Below are 25950 nucleotides of genomic sequence, written 5' to 3' on the forward strand. Positions count from 1 at the left end.
TTGGCTATCCAGTTCATAAAATGGTCCCTATTTTTTTTCTTTAGTATTGACTCTTTGAATTTTTTACTGTACTTGTTCAATAGCAATGAGGGTACTTAAGATCTCTGCAAAGGGACTGGCTTTGATTCTTGAATGTGATACAGGCCTGGAAATGAGAATATGAAAGTGACTGTGGTTTGTGGAGGTTGAGCGTTGATGTTATGCAGTTGAAAATAAGGCTAGCACATAGTTGCTTTGACCAGATCATCCTCTTAAATAGGTGCCTGTTTTATGAGCATGGTCACTGGTACACATGGAATGGTTTATTTACAGTCCTCAGCTGTTGATTGCTCCTCTCCAGGAAGGTGACCACTGTCACATTCAGTGATGATCCCACATAGCTTATTAGTCAGTAGGCCAATTTGGTAACAGAGTTTAATGTGTTCAGAGTATGTCTGTTTTCTCGGAGAAGCCTCTGCCATCCAAGGTGTTAATTTTCCTCCTTATCTCTTTCTCTCAAGGTTTGGACACCTAAGCGTGGCTCACATCTTGCTGGAGAATGGTGCTGATCTCAATGCACAGAATAAGTTAGGAGCCAGTGTCCTCACAATGGCCTCCAGAGGTGGCCACATCAGCATGGTGAAATTGCTGCTGGAATCTGGAGCTTTTGTAGACAATTATGACCATTTTAGCACAAGTGTGCTTAACAGCAGCAGAGACGACCTTCCTGATATCACTCCGCTCATGTCAGCTGCTCAGCACGGACATGAGGCAGTGGTGCATCTCTTATTAGACTGGGGAGCTGATTGTAATTACACTGTGAAGACTATGGGATGGAGTCCTCTAATGCTGGCAGCTGTTAGCGGAAAGGTGAGCTTGGCACAGCAGCTCATGGAAAAGGGTGCCAATCCTGATCACCTGAATGTACTGCATAAAACACCTTTCGAAATCTCTGTTGGCTTCAAACACAAAGACATGAGGGACTACCTGGAATCTCTCACAACGATCCGGCCCCAGGCAGGTATGGAGTGTTAGAGTTTTGTTTCACTTTCTTGAAGTTTTGATTGCATATTTAGAAATGGAAAGGATTCTTTTCTATGTACATGATGTTCTTTATAATTTGTACCTAGACTCTTGGAAATGTTGGAGTAGGTACACCTACCTCAGGTGAGGCAGGAATCCCCAGCTTCAGCAGATTGCTTCCATGTTAGCATGCCGACATTCCTATCCCGCAATAAAAATCATGTGAAACCTTTTAAAATGTTTTAAATGTTTTGCTTTTGTGTTTTTTTTTTTTCTTTTAAAACATGATCCAGGTGCTCATTTACGAAGAAAATTACAAAGGCTTACCTGAAATGGCACTAAGGAATGGAAATAAAAGACAGAATAGGATATCAAGAAAAGATATCGCAGACTCAAAGAAAGCCTAAAAGTTAAATAAAATTTAGAAAACCTGCCTTGTAATGAGAGATACATGTTTCTAGTTTCATGAGGAGGTGGTTAAGAGGTGCGATTAATGATGTGTTCACCTTAAGGACAGGAAATGCAATGCTCGAGGGCCTTTTTATATGACAGCCAAAGAAAAAAAAACCTGTGAGTTTAAAGTTAGAAGAATTTGAATAGGAAATCAGACACTGTGTTTTTTGATGAAGCTTAGACGTGGAGTGACTCAGTAGAGGTGTGCAATCTAACAGTTGCGATCAAGGTTAAGTGCCTTTCTAAAACCCATCATTGGATTATCTTCACTGAGTATCACATACAAGGCCTGTGACATGCAGGAAGTCAGATGAGGTTACCCTAATGATTTCTCCTAGTGCTCTGAATATATGAAACCTTCTCAAAGTCCTTTGATAGTGGACTGTGTATTCTAAGAAAACAAAGTATTAATGTGGATAAATAACAAGTCGGCATGTCTCCTGCCTTTCTGTTCCTTGTAGGAGAGGAGAATACTTAAAAAACTTCAGGGCTTCGTAACATTTATAAGCAGTCTTCTCCCCTCACATGGGAATATGCCTCTGTGTGAGTGCACACACACACACCCACAGATAGGCACATGCACTGTGCTCATGTATATACAAAACTAGATTAAAATTATGTTATTTCAATGCAAATCTTGAGTAAAATGAAGTTAAGGAGTGCGTTTATGGTTGTGTGCACTGCATGAGACAGGAGAATTTATAAGCATTTTGTAATCATGATATTAAAGTGTTATTAAATGTTTGATGGTTACTTAGCTTTAGCCATGAGCATGGAAGGATGTAAGGAATCCAGGATATTGTAGATAGATGTAATACCTTGTACTAGATGATCTGAAGGTTTAGAAAGATTTGGGAGAACTTAAACTACAACACTTTTACTTCAGTCTTAACCATTATATCCAGTACGGCACACTCAACCAAGAGGGCAGAATAGTATATTGTGTTCTTTAAAAGTATATTGTGTTCTTTAAAAGTAATTATCCAAGTTTGTTGTTTGTTGTTTTTTTTAATTACTTAGCAAATTTGTATTGTTGACAGTTTTTTATGTAATTTTATTTTTTATTGAAGATAAAGGTTAAACCTACCTGTTTTCACCTGTTGGTTTGAAATGTTGATTAATTTAGTTTTAAAATCTTTTACTTATTGTAGATAACTCTCCCAGATATCTTTCCATAGCTTTTCCTTCTAGCTAGTTCTGTAAAATAATGTTAGGAATGTCTTAAGTTAGTTTTGTTAAAGTATCATGGATTTGCTTCTTTTTCCTTCTCCAGAAGTTTGTGTATGCTAACGGAAACACATGAAATCTGTTCTTGAAATCAGACAGTTTGGTTTTGTTTGGACATTGTGTTGGACATTTGAATGTCAGTAAGTTATTTCAGAGTTTGACACCTTATCCTGTATGTGGGTGTTTGGGGACGTTTTCCAAGGTATTTGTGCCTTATGATGCAGACAATCCTGGGAGGTGCTTAAGAAGAGAGTTTGGAAGAGCTGCATCTGGATTTTTTGAGCTTTGGAGTATTTTCTATGAAATCTAAGGAGATGGCTTACCCTAGAAATAACCTTTTCCAAATGCTACCACCCATCCAGCTGTGGTGGTAGAAAGCTTGTAGGGCCGGATAGTCCACTCCAAACTCTCTGCCACATGTGATACCCAAATACGCTTACTTAAACCTTATCTAATTATGTGTATATTACACTACTGTGTGGACATGTCCACAATCCCTCAGATTGTTAATTTTTATTTAAAATTGATGTCATTCCTGCAGGTCAAGCTTCCCTTTTACTTTTTAAGAAGCAAGAACAAATATCTGACGTTTCTTTCTGATTCAGAGGAGGTGTTAAGTAAGTTAGATGTTGACTCATAGGTTAAGTTGGAGCTAGGGCTTTCGTACAGCCATGCTACCAGACGGAACTGGCTGACTGCAGACATTTGCTCATGACCAGTCTTTGGGGAATAGACCTCAGCTGCTTACAGCACACCGAGAGAATTGGACATCTGTGAGATTCACTAGTGCAGTGCTTTGTACTTTGCCCATGCATTTGCATACGCAGAAGGAACACACAGGCAGAGTTGGCCATATGAGTCTTGAAAGTCTTCTGTACTCCTGTGGCTCAGAGGATTGAAGCAGTCTCTTTAAGCTAGGAGAGTGGACTTGTGTTAAAGCAGGTGAGTGTTCCTCTCACCTCTGCTGAGGGGGAGTTAGTAACCAAGTGGGGCAGAGAGGGGGATAAAAATGTTATGCTTCCACACAAATTTCTGCATTGGTTTTTGACCATGGCTTCAGCCTCCTCCTGGCACGGGAGTCTCAGAAGAAGAAAGATCCTTCCTCTCATACTGAAGGCAGCAGAAAAGGAACTTGTCTTCTGATCCATTGCCATAGGTAGGGTGAATTACCTCCCAAAAGAAAGCAACTCTCTTTTCAGGACTGTTTCCAGTAAAATATTGAAAACTACCTGAGGTGGCCTGAGTGTTGGCTGTGTTCTGTCTCTGTCCTTGCTTCAGCTTACCCGGACGGCAGTCCTTCCTTCTCCTCATGGTCTCCTGCTCCCTAAAGCTGCCTCTCTTCCAGGCTTTTCCCAAGCCAAGTACAGAGTCTGGTCCTTTCCTAAACTCATCTCTTGCAATCTCTTTTCCAATGGTGAGCTCATGCACAGTTCCTCCTGTAGGAGCAGCTTCTGAATCAGAAGAAAACGTAGGACCCCGCGCCATGAGAGGTTTCTCATGGGTTTTTGGGTTTTCCAGCAATTCCTTTTGTTCAGCATTTTTTAACTACCTTCCCTTGGAGTCAAGCTATGAACACTAACCTTTTCTCTATTATCATAAAAATGACAGAATTTGGCTCAGGAAACTTCTCAATGTCTCCTTGTTTTCCTTTAAATAATTTTACCCCGTTGATTCTGTAGTGTCAGTAATGCTTTGGAAGATGGAGGAGGATGTATTTTTCTGGCTTGTGTGGAAGGTACATAATATGTTGCTACTTTTTCCTCATCATACATAGTGTCATCAGTTTCAAAGTACTTTGAAAGCATGTCAAAGGAATGATCCTTCACTCAAAATATTAAAATTTTTAATAAGTGCAGTTCTAACTAGTGGGATAGTGATCTGGGAGCTGAAGGATCTCTATTAATAATAATTAATAGCAAGCAGTGTAGTTAAATCATCACTATCATTTTTGTGACTTTCACGAATTATCCTGGCAAAACTCAACAGGAAATGAAAACGAGGCAGCTTGTAAAACTCCTTTTGAGTCATCTTTCGAAATAATCCTGTAATATTTGAGTGTTTGCTGTTGTACAGAGGATTACACCAGACCACAGAACCGTACTGCGGTTCTTTAATTGATATTTTAGTCTTCCAGGCAGGAAGCACAGAAGTTTCCAAATGCAAATTCCTGATAGAGAGTGGAAGTTGAAAAGGCAAAAGCCTGTACTGGTGCTTTATTATAGTTTGTACCTTTAGCTCTGCACAGAGAACCATGCAGGTGAGTTACTCTTCCCAAAGGGAATAAAAAGATTATTGTTGCTTTTTTGTTCTTATTAAATGTATGTGTAAATTTGTGTTTTATATAACTTTATGTAAATTTAAAACTAGTTTTGCTATAAAAATTTTACAAAAAATATTGGTTGCTAATGGAGATATTTATATTTTTTCCCAGATACAGAAAAGAGGCAACCTGATGTCTTCCATGCTTTGAAGTTGGGTAGGTGCTGACAGGATTCTTCCATCGCGTCTGGTTCTTGTAATGTCAGACCATATTAGTTTGCTAACATGGGAAACCAAGACCTGTTTTTACACGTGACTTTTTTTTTCCTTATTTTTATTTTAATTTTAAAAATACATCTATTTCTGTGGTTTATTTTTCTTCACACACCAATATGAGAAAATCTTTATGAACTTCTGGTTGTGCCCTTCATGCCAAAATGGTGTGATACAGTAGTTCCAGTTATTCTGAGACCACGCTAACTTTAATATGATTTTTTTTTTCCCTTCCTCTCAAACTTGAAGTATGAAAACAAGAGTGCTAATTGGTGCACAAAGTGTGCTGGCCTTTATTCTGTATGAGCAATGTAATTGCTCTTTAAAGTTGCTTCAATAAAAGAGTAAGTGTCTCGAATCTTCCCTGTTGTCTCATGAACAAGAGTGACTTTCATGAGCCCACCACTGGTAGAACTGTTGCGTGGTAAACAGGAAGAGCCAGTGCTGTCCTCTTGATTTAAATTTGCTTCAGGCTCTAATGGGTTGCACCTGTGGTGGATGACAAGCTGATTTCTGATTATATATTTTCCTCCGCCTTCCAGCATAGAAAAAAGTGCTGAAATGATGGGTTTGCTTTCTGATGTCTTTGGCATGGGAAACAGGACTGTTCACTTTCTGCTGAGGTTCCTGATACACAGGTCACAGGTCAAAAAACTCTGCACTGTTCGCAGTCTCTTTGACAGTTTAGAGAAATTCAGTACTTGAACCTTATCTGACTGCTGCTCTTACAATTGATACTTTGGCATTTAAATATGTTTTCAGCTATATGATGGCACACTTAGCCTATTGCCAGCAGTCCTAGCTGTATAGGCAGTAAGAAAAAATAATAGTAAAAAAAGTTACTCACTCATAAAGAAAAGTTCCTGATGGATCTGTTTTTTATTTTTTTTTATTTTTTCAAATATTGGAAGATGTCATTCTCATGTGAGATTCACCTTATGTCCAGTGAAGTCATGAGAGGTGTCCTATGAGACCTAAGAGGTTTGTTTCTTCTCCAGTCAACCTGCCTTTACTTGGGACTAAGATGCCCCAGTCAATGAGGAAACCTTGGTAATACAGCCCTGTGCATGCAGTGCACATAATAATCCTTGCTGGGGCTGTGCTTTCTATGTCTGTGGCATAGAAGATCTGGTCGTACTGCACTGTAAGCTGGCTTTACTCCTTCTGACTATGATATGCATATACAGAATAAGGCAGCTTTAGGGTTGAGCACACCTGCCTCTCATTTCAGCTTTTTTGTCTGTGTATCCACTCCTGACTGTAAAATAATCTTGAAGCCTTTGGTGTGGTTCACCTTCTTGCTTTCAACAGGGAGCTGCAACCTGAAGAGACCTCTGAGTTAGCAACTTTCACAGTTTCTGATGGATTTTTTGATCTCTTACTGTTAGAAGTAGTAGTAGTAGTAGTAGTAGTAGTAGTAAATGAGTGACTTTTGTGAAGGAAAATACCATTTTTCCCTGCCCAAATATATTTCAGCAGTGCATCTTTAAATTAACAATTGTCTTCCATTTTTTATTGTTGCTGCATTCCTGTTGAAAAGTTAGAGGCGTGTTTGAAATGGTCAAGCCTCGCCTTAGCATTCAGATGTCATCCTGGGTTTGCTACAACATTTTAAAAGTTGCTTTTCAATTAACCGTCATAAGTCACCGTCTCAGGAACTTCATGCCCTTTCAGGATGCCAGAACTGGAAAAGGGCAGACGTAGATAGAGGTGATAGGTAGCAGTACTGGGAGCTGTCTCTTAAATGTCGACTCTTCCCGTGTAAGGTACCAAAACCTCTTCCTAGTGAGGCCTCAGGTCTGTTAGATTTTAGAGAGTTCAACTGCCCTTCTTGTACCCCTGTGACTTTTAGTTTGAGATTTATAAATGTTAGTGCTGGGTCAAAAAGAGTCTTGAGGGGGACTGCTCAGCATACTGTCTTTGGCTTTTTTCTGACATACTTGGCTATGGATGGCAGCACTGTTAAAAACCATCTCAGTAGGTTAAGAAGTGTCCGGGCCAGAGTTCAAAGTAAACTCTGGAGTTTCTGTAGGTTCCAGGGTTTTGATTTAACAAAGTCTGTGATGCGGGTCTGTGTTAAAAAAGCCACCTGCTGTCTCTTACTAAATTGCAACATAAACCCAGTAGTTCTGTGCTTTTGTATCTTTCCCATTCCGAGAAATTAGCTGAGTGGCGCGGGTGGGTGTTAGTTTCAGTGAGTGCATTCTAGTGCCTGCAGGGATTGTCTGGGGTTCAGACTGGCTTTCCAAGGAAAATGTTCATGCCTGTGATCGAGTTGAAGGCAGCCCATGCCATGAAGCAGTTTACCATCTGAAGGGTTTTTTTTAAACGGTGAAAATTTTTCCATTCACATGGCAGTTTTGCTGCTTCATGGCTCTGTTCCTATAGTGGTACATACTGAGTCACAGAGAGCTTTCTTTCCTCTTACTTTATTCCCTGTTTTCTGCCTGCCATATGCCATCAAGAAAGTAAGAGAGCTGGGTGACCTTAAGCTCTCTGCCTAAAATGACCCTGACTGCCTCATACATTTTTAAAAAGTACTTGTTCTTACCTTTATTAAGATTTAGAAAAAAAAACCCAACAACCCACAACCTGGTTAACATATGTTCTCTAGCATATTTTGTACTTCTTTTTGTAATCTACACAAGGCCTCAGTGACAAGTGGCCTCTTTATGTGGAAATGTTTCTGAATATTAGCTTCACTTTTGAAGAACTAGAAAGATGTCAGGAATAATGCATTACTTGTGAGCAAGGAGTAGGGAAGTTTCGCATTGGAGATTTAGTTTAAATATTGGAAGCAGAATTTTAAAAAAAACACCTTTCTGAATATAATGAAGTTGAGCACTGGAGTAGATTAATTCCTTGGAAAGTTGTGGAAGTGTATCAGTAGAGTTTTTTTAGAATCAGTGAGCCACCTTTGTAAGAGGAATGTATAGGTCATTGTGATATAGGGCGTTGTTTTACCTGCTTGAGGCAAGGGATGGCCTCCACCACCTTTCAGAGTGCCTTTGTACCCACTGTCTTTGATTCTGAAATTGTTGCTTTCTGTGATTTCAGCCTGTGGAAATGGAACAGGGTTCTTTGTGTTGCTGAAAGACACATCATGGTGTCTCTGCATCATCAGTTTTCCTTGCATGACATTATTTTATGACAATTTAATAGAAAAATTCCCTACTTGTGTCTTCACATGTGGGATGCGCTGCAGTTTATACAGCCTTTATAGCTTAGTCATTAATTTCAGAAAATTATTCCTGCAATGGGTTTGTACTACAAGTATACAGGTAGGGAAAATGAGGGAAAACAGTGCCTCGTGTTTATGCCACAACTTTGTGTAGCCTAGGAAGATGTACTGATCAACTAAAAGACCAACGATCAGTACAGATGTTTAGCTTTAGTTTTGCAGTTGCTTTATTCTTTATTCTTTCTGTTTTAATTCCACTAAGTGTAGACCAGTGTCAGCAAATGAAATTAACTCAGAGGCTAAGCATTTCTCTGTTGCTAATGTTTTATCACTGTTTTGCAGGAAATTTTCAACTGGTTAAAGAGATCGTTGATGAAGACCCAAGCCAGGTCAATATTACCAATGGTGATGGCGCATCTCCATTAATGATCGCGGCTGTAACTGGGCAGCTGCCCCTTGTTCAGCTCCTTGTTGAGAAAAATGGTGATATTGACAAACAGGATAATGTTCATGGCTGGACAGCACTAATGCAGGCCACATACCATGGGTGAGAAATATGCTCTCTTTGGGTCAAGCAGTGAAGAAGTGTTATTCTTCTTATGTTCCAGTAGAAAAAAGTTTTTTGATACTGGCTCTGGAAGCAGAGCGATCTTACAAGAATTTGAGAGACTTGTGGCCTCTGTTTTCTGTGACTTCTGCACTGCCCTCAGCTTTCAGAGCAGACCTGAATGCTGTTTGGATTTAAGTATGGGTGGCCCATTTGGCAACTTGAATCTTGCTCAGTAATTGCTGAGGACATAGTGCTCCAGGCAGGCATTAGGAGGCTTGGTGCAGATTTCAACTTCCATCCTTGGATTGTTTTTAGTGTTTTGTAAGATAGTATCACCCCCTGCCAGGATTGTGAGCCTGCATTAAGTTGTGAAACTTCAAGGCAATTGCCCTTCTATGTGCTATATTTTCCAGTCTTAAAACCATTTTTATGTTCCCCTATACAGCCTTTAGTTTTCATTGAGTTTTCTGAAATATGCCCACTGGACAACTAATTGTCATTTACTCTAAAGCTACTTTATAAATGTAGGTAGGCACTTAAAAGTCAGACCTAGAAACCAGCTTGATATTTCACATGTGATCTCTATCATATACTTGGCATTGTCTGAATATAGGAAATTCAGTTTAGAGAGGTGAACTTTTCTCCATTGTTGTAGACAAAACCCTCAGGAAGATGAAGGTTCACTTCACTGCCTGGTAATGCTCACATTAATGGTACAAATGCAGATATTCTGCTTCAGCTTTCATTTTTAGTTAGCATATCCCATTGGACTATGAAAGTGCAACAAAGGGGAAAAACAGGAGGTCAAGTTCTCATTGCTTTGTGAAAATTTCCTGAAGTAGTTCCTGGGACCTACGTAAGACAAGATTCTCTGCTTCCTCACCAATGCAGTACTGATAGTAACAGTCATTTCACAGAAGTGCCTGGAGACCAGTTTATCTGGTGCAGCCGTTTAACTTACCAGCAGCCACCCCAGCGCACAGTGGAGTAGAAGCAGCCAGCAGAGTGGGATGTGCAAGGCTGCTGGCATGTCCCCTTGCCGGTCCTTAGGCACTTGTGTGTGGAAGTGCAGAGTGTAACTGAGTGCTGCATGTGTTCACATGCTGCCCTTTCGGTTTCCTGGAGGACCGTGATGGGAAGATTCCTTTCCCTACTATGTCAGTCAGTCTTTATGCTGTGAAAGTGTGTTATGAAAGTAAATTTTTTAAATACACTTAATGTTTGAGGTAGTTGAGTTTTACTAGAGACTTTGGTGTTGTTCCTGCTTATGTAAAACAATTTAAAGGGAACCAGCTCAGCAGGAGGACCAGAAGGACATCCCAGCCCTGGAACTAAAGAGTTGGCTTCTTGGAAGCTTAGAGTTGTCCATGCGGGATAAAAGATACCTCTAGTCAGCCAAGATAGCACCGGCATCATAGCCAATCTAACATGTCTTTGAAACCCTCTCAGTATTGTCTGGCATCATAGATAAATAACCATAGCAAGACTGACTCCAGGGGCACTGGATGAATAGACAAGCAGCAAGAATGCTGCAGAAATACAGCTGCTTTGCAAAGTTTTACTATGATTAGTAAATGGTAGTGTATGTGTTAGTGATTAGTCAAATCGTGTTGTACCTGAACACTTGAAGGGTACAAGAACCCTGTGTAATACCACAATTGGGGTGCATGCATGAATAAATATTTACCTTTGTAATTCTATACTTTGCATCCTAGCCTTTCGCCTTGGTCAGCATGGGCTAGTTGTGATTTTTTTTTACAAGTGGAAATCTTTAACCTCTGCAGAGCCTCAGCTGACCCTTTCTCAGGAGCTACAGCGGCATGGAGGGTATCTGGTTTGAAGGAGGGAGCAGACAAGGTCTGTGTGAGCCAGGGGTACTAAAGAATTGTGTCGCTGTGTGCCCTCAAGGTGCAGGACTGGAAAGGGCAGATAGCACAGTTTTTAAGGAAGAGAGGAAAAGTAGTGGGAATTATGCAGAGGAGCTGTGGTGGGGATAAGCAGAATTTTTCTTAGAAGAGAGGAGCAACATTTCTCCTCCATTTTCAGTTGATTTTATTTGGAGTGAGTTCAGAAGTGAAAACTTCATCTGTATGATAAGTAATGCTCTGAAGCGGAGAGGTTGAGATCTGTTTGTCAGCTTCAGTATTAGAGTTTGCAGTCACCTGTTGCTGCTTAAGAACATTTTTGTTGTGTTACTTATGCATGTCAGAGTTTGTTTTTATGAAAGGTCAGTCTCTGCTCAAGAGAAGTTTTGTATTAAATGGATTTTCCCTAGCTTTGTTGTCTGCTGGCTTGTTTTGTAGGCTGAATTAAAGTATTGTTTTTAACTCACAAGGCAAGTCGTGTGTATTTATTCAGGTGTATGAGAGGGGAGAGAGGCCAGTGGGAGTGGGATAGTGGGTTCCTTTTATGCAGCTAGCTTTTATGAGCTTTTGTTGGAAGGTGTTTGTGTTGGTTATCATTTAATGCTGATTGTGTTTGCATTTTAAATAGCTCAAGGAAGTGATAATGTGCTTTATCAATTATGTAATTTATATCTCTAATTAAATGAAGGACTGTTTGGTGTTTATAAATTATCTTCAGTCAATTTGACTTTTTTATATGCAGTTTCTTACCTGTTCTGAATATGAAGTTGTGTTGAAGTATTAGTGATGGTGTATGATGACTACTGGACTGACCTTTGTCTTTTCATCTGCTTTTTTGCCCTAGGCATTAATGGCCTTCCATTGGGAAGGTGTTTGGCAGCAAACTCCAGAGTCAGTTCTAAAGGGTCAATATAAGAAGCTCACTATTCAAGTTAGGTTTTTTTAGGCTGTCTTTCTGCATGTTGATTAGTGTAATTCATAGTGAGTTAGCAGTGACTGCCACAGGAATCATGGGAGCTTCTGAATAGCCTGTGAACAAATTTTAGACTTGGTTAGCTATAAAAGGCAAAACTGATCTCTGATTGAGGAGCAATGGTATAAAAGGATAAAAGTGGATTATTAGAGTTTTCTCTCTCTCTTTTCTCTCTTTTTTTTTAACATGAGCAATGCCTTTTTTTCTTCCCTTAAAGAAACAAAGACATTGTAAAGTATTTGTTAAATCAAGGAGCTGACGTCAATCTTCGTGCAAAAAATGGATACACAGCTTTTGACCTGATAATGCTGCTAAATGATCCAGGTATGTTATTTCAAAGAGTACTCAGAAGAGGTATAACATAAACAGATAAACATCCCTTCCAATCTAGAATATACATTAAAGTAGCTGGGCAGTATCCCCTGAGGTCTGTGCTGGACTGGACCAAGAACTGATGCTGCATGAAAACGGTGGGGTTTGAGCTAATTGGTTAGATGAGTGTATACATTTATAGGATAACAGGTTTTGCACATTCCTCTTGCCTTTGTTTTTCAAAGATGCTGCAAAATGCGTTATTTGTGTCACCAGAGCCAGTTCAGTGGCACTTGACTGTGGTGTCCCAGGAATTCTGTAGTGTCATTAGCGCAGAGCTATCAACTGGAGCTAGAAATTTCCACTCTGTAAACAGCAGTGAAGGGACAGGACAAAGAGAGTGCCATTAGAGCAAAACTAGTGTTTCCCTGGCTGAATGTCTCACTAGGTCTGTAAAGACTGAGAACAAATCACACTTCAGGGTTCAGGTTGTTTTTATGGGCGTGCTGTGGAAAAAAGCCACGTGTTCTGGGGAGCCTTCAGTGAAACACATTTAGTTTTTGTTGTAGTTTGTTTATCCTGTGTGATTTGTTATTGTTAACCTTGCCTGGTACCTGAATTGCTTTATCTGAAGCCAAAACCACTCCTGCTGATGGAATTAATGTTTGTTTTCTCTGTATTTACTCAGCATGGTGTTTTTGGTCACTAACAGATATTTTTCCTTTGTCAAAAGTGGATCACTAACAGTGTGAAATTTTAGGAAATACAGTGGATGAGGTTTTTTTTCCTTACAATTAATGTCTTGTAGGACAGAGTCCATTTGCCTTGTTACCCCTTCAGCAAGGGGATTATATAGATAAGTTCTGTCTACCCTTCTGAAAATCTTTCATTAATTCTGTATGAAATATAGATTTACAGAATATTTTTTGCTTTCCTGTCCTTGTCTCATACTTGTCCTTTTTTATCACCCTTCCTTTCTGTTTTTCTTTTTTTTTTTTGTCCACCTCTTTTACTGTGTCTTTTCAGTCCCTTCAACATCCAGGCTGAACATCTCCTTTTTCTTTGGGATTTGATTTCAAGCTTATTTTCTGCAACCTATACCTGAAGAAAGAATCTCTCTTTTTCTCTACTCTCTTCTGTGTCAGGTGAGAAAAAGGAGCATCACAACGTTGTACTTAACTTCTACAAAGTGCAAGGCGGTTCACTTTGTCACACCCGACTGATTCTGTCTGAATAGCACGCTTATTCATATTGATTAATACCTTTAGAGAGGTGATGGGTTGCAGCCCAGTGTGTGCAGAGGGCTGAAGTTGGAAGCATAGGCCAAGAAAAAAGGTTTTGAGGATTCATCTGCTTTGTGCTTGAGAGGTAGATCAATTACTACTTACTTGGGTTTTATATGGAAAGCATCAGCAAATCAGTCATAATTTGAGAAAGCAAAACAGATTAAACATGATCCTAATTTGTTTTCTTTTAGACACAGAGCTTGTACGGTTGCTGGCATCAGCATGCATGCAAGTAGACAAAGACAAGAATAAACTGAACAACAGATCATCTTTGCCTTGTACCAGAAGTAGGCAGTCCTTAAACGTCCTGATGTTACCAGATGACAAAGGAGGTCTAAAGGTAAATATATTCACTGTTCAGAAATAACCACTGTATTGTCTCCTGTATGAAGCAGAGAAGGTAATTGCTTAGAAGTACTTTGGATCTAATATGTAACTGTTTTTTTGGGGGGGATGGTGGTGGTGCTTCTGAATTCCTCATTGACAGTGCTTCCTGTTTTTATGAAATGTAGTGTGTGTTCAGCTTTCTTTTTTGCATTGAAGCGTTTTGGTGTGTAGACATAGATCTTATAATTAAGAAATGGAAGGTACCATGTTCATAAGTTTGGAACTGAATTTCAATTATGATCTTAATTTTAAATCTGCCTTTAAAATCTAAATGTACTCCAATTTTAGAAGACTGTTCTTATAGCTTTGTTTTTTAATTTAAATTGGAGTGGATGTGTTATGGGGGTTTTGTTTTTTCAATGACATCCTTTCAAGTTAAGCTTTTTGGCCAGTAAATTTCCAGATTTGCCTCTTTGGGGTAAGAGTGATTACATATCTACTTTTTGCCTGATTTCTGCAACTTCTTCCATCCTATTAACTTATCTTGAAGGTAATCAATATTTTTTCAGAGGTCATGTTGTCTATAATTACTGTAGGGTAATTTTAATCAGTCTTGTCTGGTTTTAATTCACATAAGCTCATTTAAATGTTCTTACTCTATTAAGCAAATGCACATACATTCCTACCTTCCTCCTGCTAACAGTATTCATACTAAAATATCTGATAACAAGTAGGCTGCTTTTGAAGTTTTAGAAAAAAACAAACCCTTTCTGTGTCTCCTGTTTGATCATTTTTGTCAGTAACTAGTAGACCTTTTATCTTGTTGTGTGTTTCTTTTATTTATAATTTATGCATAATACAGGCCCGTGTTCCTTCACTTACCAATTATGTAGTGGATAACCATGATGTCATTCTTTATCACTTTCACACAGAAACTGTTAACTACTTTGTTTCTCACCATTTTGTAAACTTGAAAAGAAAGTAGTGCCTTTTCTATGTACAAAAATTCTATTTCCTCTTTTCTTCCTGCCTGTGCTTCTTCAGCAAGTTTTACTCTTAATGTCAGTATTAAAGCAGTATGAATTACCACATTCAGTTTCTTTTTGTTGTTGTTTGAGGGCAGAGATTTCCAATTGTTCCCTTTATTCTTTCATTCCTAGTCTTGTTACAAAAGTCTAAGGGATGTCTCAAGTGGCAACACCATTTTTCTGTTCATTGATACTGTTGCCGTCTTCGATTGCTACTAGATTTCAGCCATTTGACAGACACTGTTTTTGACCATACATGTATTTTTGTTACATGCCTGCTTCAGTGCAGTTTAAAAAAGCCCTTTCTTCCTGTATGTGTGTGATGTGGTTGGGTATATGGAGAGGCCACAACCTTCTGCAGCAGCAGACGGGAAACTCCAGAGCTCAGACCACCATGCTCTTAACATCAGAAAACCAGATGAACCTGTCCACTGTTGTTCTTTTCTTGGCGGAGAGCAGTAGTTTTTTATATGGTAACATAGTGGCAGTACTTATTCAGTCTCAGGTTAGTCTGTGGTGTTAGCGTATGGTAACAAAGCAGAAGCACTGTGAAGAAGAGTAACGAAGACTCTAGGAAATTAGGAGTGATTCTTGTCACAGAAGCAAGCTAGCTTCAGTGGACAAAAGCAAACTGCATTGTGCAAGCAGTCTCCTTTGTAAGCTCATTGTACTCTATGTTAAAACCAGATGGATTTTTTGCCCTTTCAGTTCCTTTTGGACAGTGAATAAATGCTGAACTGTGTGGGTTTTACTGCTTTCTCGGAACTATTTGTCTCTCTTGCCTTTTTCCATCAGGTCTTTGTTGCTGAAAGTAATGTAAATCATTATTAGTTATGGCTCCAAAGAGATACAAAGGTCTGAGAACTGGGTCCATTACTAATGCTCTGTGCAGATTTAAAATAATTTTAATGATCATCTGCTAGAAGGATTGATTTACAGGGAATAAGTTTGCAGTTTATATTACTTACTTCTCCTGTGTGACAGTTGGGAAGACATCTATCATTAAGCAGTTGAAAAATGTTAAATGCCAAGGAGAGAGAGAGGAATACGTATGGTGGGACAGAATGGCTAAGAATAAACTAGGAAAGTGTGTTTCCTGGATTGGCTATCACTTAAAGCTGCCTTGATGAATTATCATCACTTTTACATGATTTTATTATTTTTTTTTAAAGTGTTCCAGAAAGGTAAGAAGTTTTAGGAAGAAATAACCAGAAGGTATTTATAATCTGACTGATTTACCTACAAGCCACATAAACTTTAATACAGATTACATAGGTCTTCTTAACATAGCCTATTGGTCTCATATAGTCTAGGGAAATGTCCTGCTAAATACTTGAAGCATCTTGCACTGTCTGTCTGTAAAAATATGTAAGTCTGAAAATACTTGGATAAATTTTATTTTGAGCGAAGATGGTCCTTTTGTGTGACAGTTTCCACGTATGTGATACCTGTATGGATGGAGGTTGTAGGTGCAGTAGTACTAAAGTTTGTGTTATTTTCACAGCTGGTATTTCCTCGCCTTGCTCTTTCTCAGTTTATAGTCTTTCTAGTCTGGCAGGGTTTAATTTATCTGTATAGCAGCACGGTATGGATTGTAGATCCTTAGTTTGACAAGAATACTATCAGAACTCTCCCAGTTTGCCACTGATTTTGAAAATCTTAAGGAGAAGCCTTCATGCAGATCAGATAAAATTCTATGCCCACCTCTAGAAAGCAGAAAATACACATCTCAGTTCATTGATGCCAGAGAGTGTAAGAATGGATGGTGAAATTGGAAGTTAATAGGAAGATGAAATATTTGAGATGTAGCTGTAAAAATTTCCTATCCAAATTGCCCTAATACTTTTATCTACCTTGTCTTTCCAGATAGTGTGAAAATACATTGTAAGGCATATGCCAGATGAAAAATAAGGCATGAGATTAATCTTATGCATACAAATTATGGTGAAGTATTCTGTTGGTAATTGCAAACCACTTGAACATTGCTTTTGTAGTTTATCTCAAAAACTCCTTGATAGGTTTATCACCGCTGTAAGAATTACTTCATTGGATGTTTCTTTTCCTCTTTTTTTTTTTTCCTCCTTTTATTTGGAGCTAAATTGTTGTCTTCTTATCAATCTAGTCCTGGTGGAGCAGGATGTCGAATCGATTCCGCAAGCTGAAGTTGACTCAGACGTTGCGCCATGGATTTCCTTCCAATCAGTTTGTGCCTTTTCCTGATGAGCCTGAACCATCATTAAATTCCACCATAAAAGCAGTTTCACAGAGTGATACGGACACCTCTGGAAACCTCGATGCTGCTACAGCATGGATCACAAATAACAAAGCTAGTGGTAAAGCCAGAGTTGTCCTGTGGGAAGTGGGCTCTTGTGGGATTGTCAAGATGATACTATTTCTTATTTATTGATTTAATTTTTTATTTTACTTAACTGAAAAGACATGAAATGTATATGTAGTATATATAGAGAGAGACGTTTGTACTCCTGACTGTTGATCATGCTGAATGCTGAGCACAGCATCATTTAAGCAGGAAAATGCTAATATAGCAACATTACTGCTCTGTAGGAAGCACCATTAAATTGCACAGTAGAGACAGGTCACTCAAAAGTTGTTAGTATCTTTGATGAGCTAATTTATGTAGTGAAAACAAATTTATTTAAACAAATAAAGAAATAATTCTGAGAAGAAAGAGGGATTGGAAAAGCCCAAATTGTAAAGCACATCTACTGAAATTGTACAGCTCTCCATGCCACACCTCCACAGTTTGTGATGTGAAATAAGACTATTGACTTAACTTTAATTTAAGTACGTGACAGTACCACTGGAGATCTTGGCTCTGTGTGCTTACTGAGGGTAAAGCTGTTGAATGTTTGAAAACAATGAGCTATCCTTGAGAACAAAAGTAGGATTGCATATAAACAGTAAAACATAATTTATGTTTTTTCAGGTGTACACACTGCAAAAGGAGGAAAGGATGATGAATTATTGACAACCATGGTATGTTGCAGTGTTCTTGGTGTGTTCAACCCAATTCAGAAAGTCATGCAGGTCCTGTAATTCTTTTTTTTTTTTTCCTCACCTCCTGTCCCAGTCATCATTAGAAAGGGAGCTGTCATTTGTTAATAGTCACTAGACAAGAACTGCCAGGCTGTGATACTTGAGTAGTTCTTAGACTAGGAAGTATTACAAGTACTCTGGTATGGAAGCTGTTGACAAGCACTGACTTTTTTCAAGAGTCATCCATACCTTTGTATGATCAGTAATTAATTAGTAAAGCAGGTAGAATAGATGATTAGGTTGCTGACAAGCAGTATGGTATGAGGAAAACATGGATGGAACATGGTATAATGTGAAAGTAAGAAATTACTTTTAGAAGCAGTTATGAAATATTTAGTTCGGGATGTTTATTTGTGTTATTCTGTTTCTTCTTTTGTTATGCTGTAGCTTTAAATTCCCCAGCAGCTTACTCCCTGGAAATGTCTTTAAATTTGGCTGGTTATCCTTTATGTTCTTTTTTAAGAAGACTGAGTAACTTTTGTTGTGCCTGACTGACAGAACTCCAGGGAGCTGAATCAGTTACATTGTTTTTTTCTCTTTCTGGAGAACGCATACAGCAGGAACAGGCAGTTGATCACTGTTTCTGGGTGTCCTGTCTGAGAATACAGAGGACTACCTTGTTATTTCTTTGGAAATTAATTGTTAACATTCCGGATAAAATCAATTTGAAGCAAGATTCAGCCCAATGAAGGAGGAGACAGTTTCTGCCATTTAATGGACTATTTTCACTGTATTAAATGAATGTGCATACTGACAGGTGCCAGAATGTCCATTGGATTCTGTCTGTTATTATGTGTTGTACATCTTCACCAGTACTGCTTTTGTGTATAGTTTCCATTTTATTTTGTTTAAAAATGCATTTGTCTCCATCTTTTTATTGAATTTACCATTTTGAAAATGCATGATCAGCTCCCAGTAATCTTTCTTAATCAGAGGTTGTTTTCTTTTTCTCTTTCTTTGTTTCCCTCTCTCAGTTGAGAAGTAGCGCTCCATTCACTAGGCTGCCCAGTGATAAACTGAAAGCAGTGATACCACCTTTCTTACCACCCTCAAATTTTGAGCTTTGGAATTCTGACCGAACACGAATCAGCAAAGATGGCAAAGCTGAACAGATGAGAACTGCCTGGCCACAGAGAGCAATCAAGCATGATTTTAACAGCAGTGGGAACTCCGATATAGTAAGCAAACATAATGTGTACAAAAATACTGTGTTATGTCCAGGCCATGTTGACTGGTGAGCTACACTGCTTTTCTGATTAGAAACTACTTTAAGCGCCCTGTCTCAGTAATGGCTTGTCCTTTTAAGCTCTGTTGTTAGCAAGAGTACACATCTCTATGGAAGCAACATAAGCAAAACAAAAATTTTGTGTGAAATGAAACAACTTGCTGTTAACCAGAAAAAGTCTGGACCTAATAAATTTTCTGCAAACTGCTGAAGTGACTGCTGGTTCCACCTATATGTTTTAGTTGCCAAAATAGGTGCAGTCATTGGAGTATGGCAGAAACTGCTCTGGTTTGGAAGAAGACTAGAGGCAGAAAAAAAGAATGAAAATTTCACAATTTTTAGGAACTGAATGGGGAGAGAAGAAATATCAGTGAGACATAAATATACAGACATAATATTCTGAAAGAGTAGTAATTAGATACGATTGTAGCAATTAGTGATCAACTGGGCTTGAAGGCATACAGCCTTAAAGTGCAAGTACTGTAAATAGGGAAAAAATCTGAAGAAATTTTATTTTTTAAAGGAGCTTGCCTGATTCTACAATGTTTTTAGTGAAAATGCAAAACAAAATAGTTCATTTGTCCTGAGGCAGGAAGCAAAACAACCTCGACAACCTTTGCTTTCATAGTTAGTAGGAGAAAAAGTAGAAGTGCTTACTCTCCTGACTTCAGACTCTAACAGCCAAGTGTACAGAAGAATTAATTTTGCTGGTCTAGAACTGTATTTTGTGTCAGTTCTAGAAATGGGACAATGAAGACATTTCAGGAGGAATTTTTCCTGTCTTCCTTTTTTAAGTGGAAGTTAGTTTAACACCAGTAGAGGTGATTTAGGTTGAATAAGGTGGAGTATTATAAGGGAGGTGATAGACCGCAGGAAGGTAAATGTTTGTTCATCATCCTAAAAAAGACAATTGTAATAACATAAGTGGATAATTGGCACCTGTACATAAAGTGAGGAGCAGGGGAAGTAGGAGAGGGCTGGCCATTGATCCTTCATGGGGATAGATGGGCTTTCCTAAGGGAATAGGGAGAAGGAGAGAAAGCTAGTGAGTCAGAGTTGGAATAAGTGATGTGAACAACAGGATAAGAAACATGAAAAACCTGAGCTGCAAGAGCCATATGTCAGATGGTTGGCAGGGGCCAGTGGTATTAAAACAAAAGAACTGAATCATGAAATCATAGAATGGTTTGGGTTGGAAGTGACCTTAAAGATCATCCAGTCCAAACCCCTTACCATGGTCATGGACACTTAGCACCAGACCACGCTGCTCAAAGCCCCATCCAACCCGGCCTTGAACACTTCCAGGGAGGGGGCATCCACAACTTCCCTGGGCAACCTGTGCCAGTGTCTCACCACTCTCACAGTAAAGAATTTCCTCCTAATATCTACTCTAAATCTACCCTCTTCCAGTTTAAAACCATTCCCCCTTGTTCTATTGCTACCTGCCCTTGTAAAAAGGCCCTCCCCAACTTTTCTGTAGATCCTCTTTTAGTACTGGAAGGCTGCTATAAGGTCTCCCTGGAGACTTCTCTTCTCCAGGCTGAACGACCCCAGCTTTTTTGGCCTCTATTGAAGGAAGATGTGCATGTAGCTTAGAATTTGGCTAGTGTATAGCTAGATCACTAGTGCCTCAGTTAACAGAAGTCAATAAAATGGTGCAGGTAGATTTTTAGATTGAAGGGCTATGAAAGCGCAACCAGAGGAAAGTTCATGTCACTTGTTGCAGGTTAGTTAGTAAGAGACAGGGACGTGATGGCTCAGAAGTAGGTGGTACCTGTTTTGTAAGATGGGAGAGACAGAACCAGGATTCTGCAGGAAAGAAGTTTCACATGTTATTATTTTTTTCCTCCACTTCTCGTAACACTGTGTATTATCTCTCAGTTGTTTATGCTTACTTTGTGTTGGCTAAACATTAAGGAGAATTAATGTCTTAATTATGGCGTAATTTCTTTTGTTGACTATATATATTCAATATATATGTATGTTTATATAAATATATACTCAATCTATAAATAAAATAAGATTATTTTTGATACCCCTTTTGTTCTTCAGTGGAAGTTTCAGAACTTACAATACATAAAATACCAGTTGAAGTTTGATCTTAGCTTTGCTCAAATAAGAAAGATGAAAATTACTTTTCTTTTTGTTCAGACATCTGTTAGCAAAGGTGCTAGAGCAGTCAAATTACCAGCATTTGCAAGAAGACCTGCATCTCCTTCAAATTCCAACAACTTCAACCATTCTCCACATTCTTCTGGTGGATCCAATAACATTGCGGGAATTAACAGGCATGGAGGAGAACTGCATAACAGATCAGGTGCCATGCTGCATTTATTTTTAGTAAATCGTTTGAATCTTGTTCAGCTACAAAAATAGCATTTGTGATAATGGTAGAAGGTATTTTTTCTGAGGGCTTCTACTACTGTATAAGCAGTATTCTGTACATTTGGTTGGAATAGGTTTGGACTTTGGGCACATACTTAAGGGAACAAAACCCTCAAATTTGTTGTGGGAGTTTCATAGGTTAGCCCCTGTCTCAGAAAAACTGTGCTGATTTTATTGACTGTATTAGGTGGATGCTTCTCCATTGCAACACATTTTGTAGAGCTGTCTATTTTTCTTATCCATGTTGCTTACTTTTTGTTTGAAATAACTATCAGTTTCCAGTTAAAAACAAAGCTGCAAGCATTGAATCTGGCAGCTATAAAGACAGTAATGTGAAGCAGCTCATGAAAACTGTATCAAAAGAGTATGAAAGTCAGCTCTGTGTGTGTGTAGACAAGGCTGGCTTCTCTCTTCTGCATTTGATTTTCGTTCCCTTTCCTGACAGCTGCTGAACAGGTGTGAAGCTAACAGTTCTCTCTTACTTCACCCAGTCAGTTTTTCAAAAACAGTGAATAGTGGAGAGAGGTGAATTAAGAATTAACAAATATTTTAAAATTATAGTTTCCTTGACTCTGCTTTCATTTTTTTTTTTCTTAGGTGGCAGTGCAGATAATGTTTTGTCTCAGATTGCAGCCCAAAGAAGAAAAGCAGCAGGCTTACCAGAACAAAAACCCAGCCAGCAGCATAGTCCAGTCCAGTCGACTCCTTCATCCACCCTGTCTGATTTGCAGTGTGCTCAAATTGTTGGCAATGGACACATTGTAAAGGTACAGGGAAATGTAACTTTTTGTTCTTACAAACTGCTTAATTTTAATAGGTCGTGTCTCAGTCAGGGATGATAAATATAACTGCATGACATTATTACACAGGCTAAAATGAAGGAACTCCTGTTACAGTAGGGGGAACTTTTTTCAGCTTCACAAACCTTCCTTTTAATTCCAAGTCTACGAAATAGCAATCCTAATAGTTAAACATGATTTTGCTTTATTATTAATTTCACTCTGTTTTAAAAACAGTAAATGGAATACTTCATCTTAGGGTAGATCTGCACTGTTGTTTTGTTTTCTCGTTATTTCTTCCTGTGGCCCTGATTGAGTCTAGTATTTTGTGGTACTCCTGGGCTTTACTCTGAAGTGATACGACCGGTTTCCCTCCAACGGCACAACCTGAGTGCAGAACATGAGATAATTTATACCAGGATCTGCCCACCACAACAGTATGTGTATATGCAGTCTACAGAGTGTTATTTTTAAACAGTATTAAGTTGACATCACCAAAGTCAGGTTTTGCTCTTAAATGCAGGCTGTCTTATCTGTGCTGACTTACCCATCAGTTTCCTGGAATAGCTTTACCTGCATGACTTGCCCATTTCTGTGAATGTACTTTGAGGTTAACAACTGCTTTGTACGAAATTTTTAAGGACTAAGATTTTAAATCTTCAAAATCTGCAGAAACACAAGTTAGAAAGCAACATCACAACAGAAGATACACTATTGTGAAATGTGTGGGCTTACTCACACAGGGAAATACTACATTTCAGAGTGCAAGAGAAAGAAAGCATAAAATTTAGAGGTTTAGTTCTAATGTCTGGTATTCTGAAAATGTAAGAATACATGACCAAGGGCAAAATTTCTCAACTTTTTTGCCTCTGTAATCTACAAACAGCTTGTTTTGTTTTATTTTGTTTTCTTTGCATCTTTTCATAAGTTTCTTTCTTGAAGTTTTGCCTGAAGAAACAAAAATGACTACAGTATAACATTAATACATATGCTATCTTGTTCTGTGATGTCTTATATAGCAACAGAAAGCGATATGTATGTTTAATTAAATGATAAATGAGGTTACAAAATTGTTTAGTGATTTAATAGAAATTTTTGGAGGACAACATTTAGAAAAAGAAAAGCATGCAACTACCAATGCCAGAACAGTTTCCATGAACAGTTACTTTGTCTCTGATTTATCAGTGCTGATTCTGAAGGAACTACTGATACTTTTCAAAGATTGAGAGCTAAAATTTGCAACACTGCTAGACCCACAAAAGCTATGGACTCATACTGGTTCTTTGGCATATGCTAATGTTGCCTCCCTTTCTACCCCACATAACTGCTCTCTGGGTTATAAATCTGTCTCTTTCTCTTTGGTAGGCAAAGCCACTTCATTATCCTCTTCCCTCATTAAAGTTTCCTCTACTGAATAGCTACCAAATGCTTTTTCTTTCAGAAGTGGTCTGACCAATATATTTTTAATTAAACTCCCAGCAGTTCCTCTCAGCTTGTTTTTATCTTGGAAATAATTTCAGAAGAGCTGTGTGGGTGCCCCCCAAAAATCTATGTTTTCTCCAGTTACGTTAGTTAGCCTATTAAGAGATATGACCTGTGCTGCTGAGCTTTGATCTTGGGGCCTGTTGTTACAGCAGTGCTCCCATTAAGAAGTTTGGCTGTTATTCCCACTCATAGTGGAAGGCTTTACAGAATCACAGAAAGTTAGGAGTCAGAAGGGACCTCAAAAGATCATCCAGTCCAACCCCCCTGCCAGAGCAGGATCACCTAGACCAGGTCACACAGGAACGCGTCCAGGCAGGTTTTGAATGTCTCCAGAGGAGACTCCACAACCTCCCTGGGCAGCCTGTTCCAGTGCTCTGTCACCCTCACAGTAAAGAAGTTTTTCCTTATGTTTAGGTTGACTCTCCTGTGTTCCAGTTTGTGGCCATTGCCCGTTGTCTTATCACTGTTTAAGTTTGCTACGTGTTTCTGGTTAATCCAGCATGAAGTGCTACTTTAATTAGCATCTGATATACTTTGAAAAGCTTTAACTGAGGCTTTATTTGTTTAATTAAATCTCTGAATGAAAATTACTTGTTTTCAGAGTCAAAGTAGTTTCAGCTTTTGTAAAAAGAGTAACTGTAGTGCTTATATATAGTATTGCTTTATAAGAAATAATTTTTTGATTCCAAAATTGCAGCCTTAATAAATGTATTTTTTCTTGATGAATTTGAGGGGACAGACTCTCACTTGGGATAAATCAGTATTGCTCAAATTATTTTAATGTGAATCTGGCAGAAGCTTGTAGTTGTGACTACATGCTCTGCAGAAATAATGTGCAGCTTAAGTAATATTGACACATCCTGTATCAATATACTTTTTTAACTTTAATGATTGTATCATTAACTACAGCAAAAACTGGAGATGAACAAAAGACCTCCATCTGGGACTTCATCTACATCTAAAAGCACGTCACCAACTCTCACGCCTTCTCCATCACCCTCCCCGTCTCCTAAGGTTCACAACGCAGAGTCCTCTCTCTCTTCTTCTCACAGGCAGGCCAAGAGCAATGGTTCAAGCAGTGGTACTATTACAGAAGATGGTGAGTAGTCACTGTGATTACAGGAGATTCATTCATCAGGAGCACTCATCGAAGTGTTTAAAGCTGTAGCTGTAGTGGATTAGTGTTTCTCTGCATGAGAGTGAGAACTATTTTCTTTCTAGATAAAATTCTTTGGTGTTTCTTACTGCAAGATTGGCATTCCTGCAGTAACTGTGGCTATTTGTCTCCCAAAAGCTGTGAACCCTTCCATTTAGAGGGAGATTGGTACCATCTCAAAGCTAGCATAGAGCACATAGGTCGCTCTTCTGTGGCCTCCTTCCTTCCCCCCTTTCTGGCTTAAATCCTGTTTTTCACCCTTTGCTGAGGGTAGAAAATGCACTTTCTCCGCATTTGAAATGAGGTTTTTTTGTGATAAATGCAGTGAAGTACATTACTACAGAAATACAATTTTGATTCATAGCAAGTCAGCTACATGCAGTTGAGTTTTAAGAGCTGTATTGCATTTATTTTTAAAAATTGCAAAAATAGTCTCATTTTGATCTTATTTTTTAAGTTTAAGTCATAACAAAGGATAATGTTACTACTTTTCCAATAAGGTTACTACTGTTTAAGTTGAACTTTTAGGTCTAAATTACAACACTTATTTTAAAGTTCTGCATTGGAAATAGGATATCAGTTACTTTGTTTTCTTCTGTAAACAACTCAAAAGTGAAAAAATGACCCAGCATCTTTTCAATAAGAAATGGAGGTACCTTTTATCTGGTTTCTGCAGGAGGCACTTTGTACTAATTTTGGTTTCTTTGAAACTGTCCGTATTGATTTTGTTTTCATTTATGCAAACTTTGTCCATTGACACTGTACTGATATTTAACACTGGAGAGGTGTGATGTTTGACCCACCTTCTGTCCACTTATCATGGCTTAACTGTAGCATCCTGTACTGCCTGCTGGAGAAAATCCTTTCACATCTTAGTTAGTGCCATTTTATAAAGATGGCTTGATAATAAAAGAGTTGTTGGTTCAGAAACATATAAAGTGAAGAGAACTTGCTGCCAGATAACAAGGAGAATTCCCCAAGCTATCAGTTGCAATCTCACCTGGAGAAGCAGGGCTTTGTGACTGCACCGCCAGTGCCAGGATACAGTGAGTTTCCTCTGTAGCAGAGGGATAGGTTGTCAGATCCTAAGTAGTTCTGGGTTCACAGAATCACAGAATCGCTCGGTT

At 38.6% G+C, this 25950-nt stretch overlaps 1 protein-coding gene across 1 annotated transcript; it reads left to right on the forward strand.

Moving 5' to 3' along the window:
• Positions 1-500: 500 nt before the first annotated feature.
• On the forward strand, positions 501-24766 carry ANKS6 (ankyrin repeat and sterile alpha motif domain containing 6; the record flags this gene model as incomplete). The annotated part of the gene is made up of 11 exons (XM_010188851.1): positions 501-1000; positions 5114-5158; positions 8738-8942; positions 12001-12107; positions 13573-13721; positions 16859-17069; positions 17684-17733; positions 18768-18971; positions 21170-21335; positions 22001-22170; positions 24577-24766. Coding segments are annotated over 11 exons (1997 nt in total), but the record flags the coding sequence as incomplete, so codon positions are not given.
• Between the last annotated feature and the right edge of the window lie 1184 nt (positions 24767-25950).

Source organism: Mesitornis unicolor, unplaced genomic scaffold (assembly GCF_000695765.1).
Source record: "Mesitornis unicolor isolate BGI_N332 unplaced genomic scaffold, ASM69576v1 scaffold4860, whole genome shotgun sequence".
In the NCBI taxonomy this organism is placed as follows: Eukaryota; Metazoa; Chordata; class Aves; order Mesitornithiformes; family Mesitornithidae; genus Mesitornis; species Mesitornis unicolor.